The sequence below is a fragment of the Orycteropus afer genome, unplaced genomic scaffold (assembly GCF_000298275.1).
Source record: "Orycteropus afer afer isolate SDZICR_OR568_19922 unplaced genomic scaffold, OryAfe1.0 scaffold00001, whole genome shotgun sequence".
NCBI lineage: Eukaryota > Metazoa > Chordata > Mammalia > Tubulidentata > Orycteropodidae > Orycteropus > Orycteropus afer.
In genome coordinates, this window is record NW_006921588.1 from 11,650,063 (window position 1) to 11,660,351 (window position 10,289).

At 34.8% G+C, this 10,289-nt stretch overlaps 1 protein-coding gene across 1 annotated transcript in view; it reads right to left on the reverse strand.

The window, feature by feature from the left end:
- Positions 1 to 633: 633 nt before the first annotated feature.
- Positions 634 to 10,289, reverse strand: part of ZNF804A (zinc finger protein 804A) — a 71,749-nt gene continuing 62,093 nt past the window's right edge. The window contains exons 2-3 of the mRNA XM_007950840.1: positions 6,144 to 6,274; positions 634 to 3,853 (exon numbers count right to left, since the gene is read on the reverse strand). Of these exons, the coding sequence (XP_007949031.1) occupies positions 634 to 3,853; positions 6,144 to 6,274 (3,351 nt within the window). The remainder of the gene's footprint in view (positions 3,854 to 6,143; positions 6,275 to 10,289) is intronic.

The following is a 10,289-nucleotide window of genomic DNA, read 5'->3' on the forward strand; positions in this document are numbered from 1 at the left end:
ATATTATAACAAGATGTATCATATTTTAAGTATTAATAGAACATCAATGATATTTTGCAGAGCTTTTGTGGTTCAGAGATACAATGAACAGAAGAGTCAATATAAATCCTAAATCTGCTCTTACTAAATATTCCTAAAACAGTGAAAAACTAAAAACAGAAGTTAGATTTACTTAAATAGTTAACAAAAATTTATTGCAAGAGATATTTTTTCACTGAATTTACAGTTTCAAGGAACATGGTACAAAACATAGTGCCATCAGCTTTGTCTAAACATTAAATAGGTGCAAATACACAAAGATTAAAAAAACCAAAGAACATACTTTACAACATAAATTACAGTACTATAAATATATTTTATGTACATTATACATACTCTTAAGACATCATTTTAATATACAGCATATATTGTATTGATTTTCAAACTATTCAGTGCTTTAATAATATATATCAGAAACTTAAGAATATATTTGCATCATTACACTTACAGTAAAGGATTTCAAATCAGTGAGGTCATATTTTGACCAGTTTGATTTCACCATTTATAGAGCCATTTATCCACGTAGATGAGCACTTACGCATATAGCAATAGTTTTCACAAGGGTATTTCCTTTCCTCTTTGTGGTGCTGATGACTAGAAGAGAGGTTGCAGAGAGATGACAGTAGGGTGTGGGGAAAGAAGTGAAGGAAAGAGTGCATGGGGCAAAGGTGGGAAAGCCAGATGACCAGGATGAAGAACTGAAGCAGGAATGATTGACATTTGAGGCGGAGCCACAAAAGTTGGGTGGTTGCCAGGACAAAGCCTTGGTCCTACTGAGATCTGAGGTAACGATGCTCTGGGTAGAGCTGGGACTTGGGAAAGAAACTGTTGGTGTGGCTGAAGCACTTTAAAGGTCCCTGCAGCTGCTGCTGCGGCTGCGGCTGCTGCAGCTGCTGCATGCTGCTGCAAAACAGTGTGGTTGATGGTTACAGAGGTAGAACATAAAGGCTGTTGCAGAGGCAAAGGCTGCAGAGGTGTGCCGGGGGGTGGGAGGGTGGCTGGAGGAAAGGTAAACTTGACCTTGTTGGCCAGTATATTGGGCTGTATGATGTGCTGGTAGGCCTCACATGGTAGATCTTTGAACTTGTCATGGTTATCTAGAGGGATTAATAATGCTTGTTCTGGTAAAGCTAATGGAGCCAGAATTTGCTCAGTTGTTACAAAAGTATGACCACTGACGTGTGTGTCTTTGAATCCTAGTGGTGGTTGAGTATTAAGGATTCCTGAATTATACCGTAGCCATTCAGTTGATGCCTCATTCTTCTTTCCTTGTGGAAAGGCTTCAGCCAGTTCATAATGGCAAAGGTATGATTTAGATTGTGGCTGTCTAAAGTTCCTTTCAATATTGGGCACCTTGGAAGGAGTTTGTTTTTCATTAATATTGATAGTTTCACATGTTTTCTTGTGTTCGAGCAAGGTATTTTCAATTGCTACTTTTGTTGGAACACTGGCTACATAGAGAGGTGTGGTAGGATCACTGGAAACCTCTGAAAAGTCACTAGAAATTGTCTCCATAATGACATGTTCAGCTTCACTATTGGTTTCAGGAGGAAGAAGACTGCTGGAGTTCAAAGTCATGTTGTTTTCTACTTGGTCTGTGTTTTCTGAGTTTCTCTCAATATTTGTAACTTCTTTTGGTTTTATTCCCTCCTTTTTGTCTTCATTTATTAACTCATTCAGGTTGCTTAAACAAGAATTGTCTTTCATGAGACAATATGAATTCTCTTTAAGTTCCAAACCTTCATATCTAGTATGGAATTTGCTTCTTTTTCTCCTCCGTTTCTTTCTAGGCTTACAGAGAGTTGGTGGCCTTAAAATTTCCTCTGGTAAATAATTTTGATGATGCAAACTTTCATCTGAAGAATAAGAATATGAATGCTGTCTACGTTTTCGATGGAATCTTTCTGCTTCGAGAGAAGTATAACCTCGTTTAACAGCCTGATTCTGACCCATGCATTCTATGCCATTTTGAAGAACTAAACATTTGTGATCCTGGCTACAGCTTGACTTTTTGGTTTTCCAACTACAGAAAGTTCTGGAATATGTTAAATTATGTTTGCCAGAATGTGTCATGGTTGGATTTGATTGTCTGTTTAAAACAATTGTATTTTTTCTACAGTGAGTTTTAGAACTGACAGCATCACTATTACTGTATTTGGTGTTCCAAGTTTTACACATTTCTTCATTTTCACTTAGGCATATGGATGCTGATTTGGGCCTTTTACCAGGTAAGTGATGTGATTCTGATAATTGTTCTGCAGCTAAATACTGCTTTTCTGAAATTGTTTCCAGTAGATTTGTCCTAGTTTTATCAATGTAGTTATTCTCCATTTCCATTTTTAAGTGAGATTCTAATTCTTTGGTTTTCTCCCCATGATGATGCTGACATAACTTTCTTTTTCTTTTTTTCCTTCTACTCTTATGGAACCAATGTTCATGAGTATCTTTTAACCGTATTTTGTTGTATTTCTCATCTAGAATGTCTTGTTTTATTTGCTTTTTAGCAAAATTATATTTTTCTGTGTTTCTGATTTTACAGGAAACATTTTTAAATCTCAGATCCATATTCCCTTTTTTTCCAGTATAATAACTTTTGGAGACACTTTCATCAGCTAAAAGAGGAGTGACTTGGGTATATTCTTTTCTACTATCTACAATTTCATAATCATTGAGTCCTGTGACAGATGTGTCCTTGTACTCTGAATCTGGGCCCTTGCAAATGTCCTCTCCCTTTTGCTGAGAGCAAAGATCCTTTAAGGGCAGTTTATTTTTATCTGGATTGTTATTGAATTTTGTGGACTTGAAGTCAAAACAGAGGGGATTGCAGCTATAAGAGATTGATGGTTGAGTGGTTGTATAAATGAGCATTTCCGATGGCCACTGAAGAACTGTTGATCCATGTTTGTTAAGTACAGGTACAAATGGCTCACATTGTCTTTTACATAAATCTGATTTTTTACGTAAGTTTGTATTTTCCTCTTCAGTATTTGAAAGGACCAAAATCTCAGAATCATGATTTTTACTTGCAACCTCATTTGTGGATGTGTCATTGTTCTTAATATTTTCTTCTGTGGTAGCTTGCCAAGATAAGCAATCGTTAGGCATGTCAAGAACTGTGGATTTATTTCCTAACAACTCAGAGCTGCTACAATTCATAGTTATGTCTTCAGTACTAATAACATCTTCTGGTGGTATTTTATCTACTATTGGGACTGAATTTTGGCAATCTTCTGCATCAGAAGATAAAGAGAGTTGAACTTGGCAAAATGAAGGTAACAATGACATATCTTTTGTGCTGGAGACTTCTTTCATCTCTTGAGTTTGAAGCATTTTTTCTTTGTCAGAGCATCTTGCCTCAGGTGGATGAAAAGTGTTAGCTTTTTCCTCAGAACTCAAAAGCACATCTGTTGGTGAAGATAGTTGAAGATGACAAGCACCAGGGACAAACCTACTTTTTCTGCTAAGTCCTTTTGCCACAGAGGCATCATCATTGTATTCAGAAAAGGCTGCAGCTGAGGACTCCAGCTTCACTGATGCTTTCTTTGGAAATGCAAAAGAAAAGCCAATTTTATGTCTCTGAATTCCCAGGGCTTGATCCCCAAGTTGGGTATTTTTTGCTGTATAATTATTTGTGCTTTCTGGATCTGCAGTAACAGCAGTAACATCTTTAGAATTCTCTTCACTATGAATCAAAGTGTATTTGAATTCTTCTGGGTTATTAATTGAATCCACAACAACTCGTCGTGAAATTTCATTAAGATTTTCTCTCACGGTAACAGTTGTTGACTTGAACATGGGGCCACTTCCAGGAGCACTACAAAAAGAAACGAAGTTTATGTTAGATAATACACTTAAGAAAAAAATATCCAAACACTTACATCTTTGAAATGTCACTTTAACATTTTCTTTTTCAGTTTTATAAACCTTTTAAGTGAATATATAATTCTCCATTTAATTTCACATGATTTAATAGCTTTCTTCAGTACCACAATTTCTTTCAGTTATAAGGTTATTATTATTGAGAACTTGGAATTGTTGTTTGGAAGCTACTTCCACAGGCCATTTCTACACTCTTCAACAGTGCTTCCTTACTTAGATTTTGACCCCCATGACCTCTTCAGTGACATATCAAATGGGTGTAATATTCTACAAAATAAAATTATTTTAACTTATAAATACTTAACATCATAGATACTATATGAGACTATAAAGAAAGTTAAAAAAATGAACCAAATCAAAACAAAAACCTCAATTGTGACTTCAGAAGAGCTGAGAATTCAGGTTCACAATTTAATTCAACCAATATTCACTGACAGTCTACCACAGACCAATCCGTATGCTGTGATGCAAAGGTAAATAGAGATCACACTAGCTTGAAGAGAGCGTTGAGTCTTACAGAATTGCTATTCTTAATATTTAAAACTTATAATAAAGTTACAAATTATATCAAGTTATATATTAAATATAGGATAAATGACCACCTAAAGTGAATTCTGGTAGTATAGTGCCTATGGCACTTGACTGCTAACCAGAAGGCTGGCGGTTCAAACCCACCAGCCACTCCTCAGAAGGAAGATGGGGCAATCCTACTTCCGTAGTGATACAGCCTGGGAAACCCAAGGAGGGGTCGCTATGAGTAGGGGCCGACTCGACGGCAAATAACAACAACAACAACAAAGTGAATTCTATTTATTTAGTATTACAGCACAGCATAAATAGTGAGTTCTGATTTTAAAAAATGATATTGCTCAGCACATAAACATAAGAAATCTCTAAACGGTGTCTTACCCTAAGAGAATATTGTTGTGCACAATTTTCCATGTTCTCAAAATTCAGTTTCTTTGGAGTTATAAATGGCCCAACACTTTGACAGATGAATATTTCCTTTTCTAATTGTTAATACTGTGGAGTACTATATTGCCTTAACTGATATTAAGAAGTAGTACCACTTTCTATTTTGCACATCTTTAGAGGCACAGAATTAATGGGAAATAAATATATTTTGAAATCTGCACTGTATACTAAGGAAAGTAATTCATATAAGAAGTATTGCTTTTTAAAATACATATCTTTTTATTAACTTTAATTCCTTTATATATTAGAATTTACATTGCAAAGGCTACTTACAGGGCAATGAATAACACAGATCCTACAATTCTGTAAACTTACACTTGTATAATGTTTCCATTTATTACCAAATGGTAAAAATACCTAGTTGGTATAACTGGATAGCTGTATTTGAAGATCTGTTCCTACTTGTAATAAATGCAGTTATGTTTGTTTTTAAAAATTCCATATAGGATTCCAAATACATTTAAATTTTATTTTTATTTTTCCAAATTTTGACATCCCAAACAACATTTTGATATACCAAAATACCACCATAACACTATTGTATATAAACTAGGCTTGTATAATGTATTTGTTTTAGATGATAATTAGATAGGGTTTATTTATTGAGGGGAGACACTATAAAAAGTTATTTTTTTATAAGTTGTACTGGCCTGAATTCAAGTTCTGAAATGTAACACTGTTCACATCTAACAGCTGGTCACTGTCAGAAGCAGGTCAAAGTTTAAGAGTTGTGAATTACTACCAGTCCACTTTTAGTTAATTCACTGGGAAATTAACTCTGACCTGCCTCTGAAGTTCACAGGGTCTTTCTGATTTTTTTTTTTTTAATCTTAAAGATTATCTTAAATAAAAGTTCTTAAAGTTAAAAAATAAATTCCTCTTAAAACTCCACATATAACAAAGGTCAAGAGACCATGCTATGCCTTCTTCATCAACTGAATATTTTGAATTTCACCAAAAATCTGAAAAGCTTTCAACTAATATAGCTTAAATAAGAGAGTAATTTGAGATTCATTTTTTTTTTTTTTTACAAACTAAAATTATAGTAATTGCGGCTTTTTATTGAAGTGTGCATTAAATAGGTTTTTGCATAAAATTGAAATTCAAATTACAGTTTGTAACCCACAAAAAGCGATGAAAATGTGTCTGCCTCATTCTGGATACAGATGTAAATGCATTTATACCCTTTATTTCTTCTTACCATTTTTGTTGTCATGTTTAAAGAAAATAATATTTTACTGAATACTCACCACACAGTTTCCTTTCTCAGCTCTGCAAGCTTGTGCAGACGTTGAAGTGCCTTTTCCTGTTTTCTTTCATCTTTCCAGGATTTAGATGCTACATTTCGAGCAAATTCTCTTTGTTTCAGTTCTTTGAGCCTCTATTAAAGATATGAAAATGATTAATAGTATTTGTGTTTATGACAATTTTAAAGTTATTATTGTAGTTGGAAGTTTTCAGTATATCATCTTTTATCTCATTTGAGGAGAAAACAACATTTATAATAATCCACAAGTAACAAAAGTGTTGTTTTGCCCTTATGAAAGTGACAAAGTATATTACTATTCCACATTAATGGATATATTATACTCATACTTTAGGTAAATTAAGGAGCTTTGGTGGTACAGTGGTTAAAGATCCTGGCTGCTAACCAAGTTGGTGATTCAAATCCTTTAGCCACTCTGGAGATGTGGCAGTCTACTTCCATAAAGATTTACAGTCTTGGAAACCCAATGAGACACTACTACTCTGTCCTATAGAATCACTATGGGTCAGAATTGAATTGACTTGATGGCAGTGGGTTTTGGGTGGGTTTAAGTAAATTAGAATAGAAACCTTCTAACTATTTTTATTGATTTTACTTTCTAAGGCTCTTTGTCCAATTCAGATGAAATGTGGAATTATTTTAACCTCTAACTTTCAAAAAAAATTCAAATAACTCAGAATCTAGAAAGAAAAATAAATTATTATTACATTGATTATTCTAGAAATGATTATAACATTGCTCACAACATGTCCAATATACATGAGACAAAGTCTCACCATCCTTGATTTTAAGGAACATTCTAGTTGTACTTCTTCTAATACATATTTGTTAATTTTTCTGGCAGTCTATGTCATATTCAATACTCTTCACCAACACCATAGTTCAAATGATTAAAATCTTCTTCAATCTTCCATATTCATTATTCAGCTTTCACATATATATGTTGTTGTTGTTAGGCACCCTTGAGTCAGCCTGGACTCATTGCAACACTATGTACAACAGAATGAAACACTGCCTGGTCCAGCGCCAGACTCACAATCCTTGCTATGCCTGAGCCCATCACTGCAGCCCCTGTGTCAATACATCTCATTAAGAGCCTTGCCCTTTTTTGCTCACCCTCTACTTTACCAAGCATGCTATCCTTCTCCAGGGAATGATCCCTAATGACAACATGACAAAATAGGTGAAACAAAGTCTTGCCATTCTCACTTCCAAGGAGCATTCTGATTTCACTTCTTCCAGAACAGATTTGTTAGTTCTTCTGGCAGTCCATGGTATGTAATTCTGTTATTCTTCACCAACACCAGAACTCAAAAGCATTAACTTTTCTTCAGTCTTCCTTAATCATTGTCCAGCTTTCACATGCATATGAGGCAATTGAAAACACCAAGGCTTGGGTTAGGCACACCTTAGTCTACAAAGAGACATCTTTCCTCTTCAGCACTTTAAAGAAGTCTTTTCAGCAGATTTGCCCAACAATATGTCATCTGATTTCTTGACAGTTGCTTCCATTGGTGTGGATTGTAGAACCAAGTAATATGAAATCTTTAACTTCAATCTTGTCTCTATTTATTGTGATGTTACTTATTGGTCCAGTTATGAGGATTTTTGTTTTTTGGATGTTGCACTGTAATCCATTCTGCAGACTGTAGTCTTTATCTTCATCAGTAAATGCATCAAGTCATCTTCACATTCAGCAATAAAGACCATGTCATCTGTGGATCACAGATTGTTAATGAGTCTTCCTCCAATCCTGATGCCATGCTCTTCTTCAAACAGTCCACCTTCTCAGATCATTTGCTTAGCATACAGATTGAATAAGTGTGGTGAAAGAATACAACCCTGTTGCCCTCCCTTCCTGATTTTAAACTGTGCAATATCCACTTGTTCTGTTTGAATCACAGCCTGCTAGTCTATGTACAAGTTCCTCATGAACACAATTAAGTGCTCCAGAATTCTCGTTTGTCTCAACGTTATCCATAATTTCTTATGATACAAAAATCAAATGCTTTTGCATAGTCAGTAAAACACAAGTAAACATCTTTCTGATATTCTTTGCTTTCAGCCAAGATCCATCTGACATTAGCAATGCTAGCCTTCATTCCACATCCTCTTCTGAATCCAGCTTGCATTTCTGGAAGTTGACTGTCAATAAACTGCTGAAACCATTTTTGAATTATCTTCAGCAAAATTTTACTTGTGTGTGATATTTATGACATTGTTCCATAATTTCCACATTTTGTGGGATCACTTTTCTTTGGAAGAGGTACAAATATGAATCTCTTCCAGCCAGTTGGCCAGATAGCTGTCTTCCAAATCTCCTGGCATAGAAGAGTAAGTGCCTACAGTGTAGTGTCTGTTGAAACATGTCAATGATTATTCCGTCACTTCCTGGAGACTTATTTTTCGTCATTTCCTTCAGTGTAGCTTCGACTTCTTCATTCAATACCACCAGTTGTTGATCATATGCCACCTCCTGAAATGGATGAACATTGACCAATTCTTTTTGGTACAGTGACTGTGTATTCCTTCCATCTTTTTTGATGTTTCCTGAATCATTCAACGTTTTGCCCATAGAATCTCTCAATATCGCAACTTGAGAATTGAATTTTTCTTCAGTTCTTTTATCTTGAGAAATGCCAAACATGTTCTTCCTTTTTGGTTTTCCAACTAAAGGTCTTTACATATTTGATTATAATAATTGACTTTGACTTCTTGAGCTGCTCTTTGAAATCTTCTGTTCTCCTCTTTTATCTTGCCATTTCTTCCATTTGCTTTAGCTACTATCTATTCAAGAGCTGGGTGCCACTCCTGGGAAGGAAAATTGGACAATCTGCTTCTATAGAGTTAGCACCTTGGAAACCCAAGGAGAGAGAGGTATGAGTCAAATTGACTCAACAGCAGTGAGTTTGGTTTGTTTCTTGGTGAATAAGAGCATTAGCTAGCAGTCTGAAGAAATACTATTAGAATCTTGGTGACCCTGGATTGTACCTGATCAATTTCACCTACTTAATTTCACCATGAAACAATATTCGAGATAAGGAAACCAATAAGTAAGATATTTAAATAATCCATATAAGGAATATTGAGAGCTTTATTTAAGGCATTTGCAATCAGGAGGAAAAGTAGAATTGATGAGTTTTTTGATGTGGGCTATTGAGGGACCTAAAGGCTATCCATTACTTCTTCTGAGAAATATTGCCTATCATTCTAAGAAATAGTGAATCAAGAGTAGTGAAACTGCTTACATGCTAACAGAGAGATGCTAAAACTTAATTTGAATGGAAATAGAAGGTAAATTATTTAAAATAAACATTTAACAGAATTAAAGTGCCAAAACTTTGAGATAAAGCCAAAAAAATTTTTCACTAACAAGGAACAAAGTATTGCAACATGAAATAACATTATGCTAAGTTAAGGAAGCCAGACTCAAATCACTACTTATCAAATGATGCTATTTATGTAACATCGTGTAAAAGGGGTAGAAGCCATATAGTGGTTTCTAATGGCTTGGGTTAGAGGAAGGTATTGACTAAAGAAAGTCCGGAGAGAAATTTTTAGGTTGATGAAAATCTTCTATGTCTTCATTATAGTGGTGGTTGCATGACTATGCTAGGTCAACAAAATTCATAGAAATGTACATCTGGAAAAAGCTGAATTGTACTGAAAGTAAATTATACCTCAATGAACATGGCTTAGAAAAAAGCTTAAAGTGAGAGCAAACAGCAAGTAACTGAGGATGAACAAAGGCATTATTAAAATTGGAGGAAAAAATGTGGGAGAAAATCTAGGAGAAGTTCATGTAGCACAGATGAAGTAGAGCTTTCTAGGCCTTTTAAGAATTTTTGCATTTACTTTGATTATGCTGGTAAGACATTGTATGCATGGATTTGGGCAGAAAAGTTGAATGCATTTGCTTACATTTAAAAGACATTTTCTGAAACGTTGGTTGAGAATAGATTGTATAAATGCAAGAATACTAACTAGACTTACAAAACTCTATGTGGAATTTTCTTCAGGGTGGAGAGAAGGAAAAGGAAGTCATGATAACAAAATTACCCTTGGCAACCAAGTACAGAGCTGAAAAGAGTAATCAACTTGAACAGTTATTTGACTTTGTTGTCTCTAG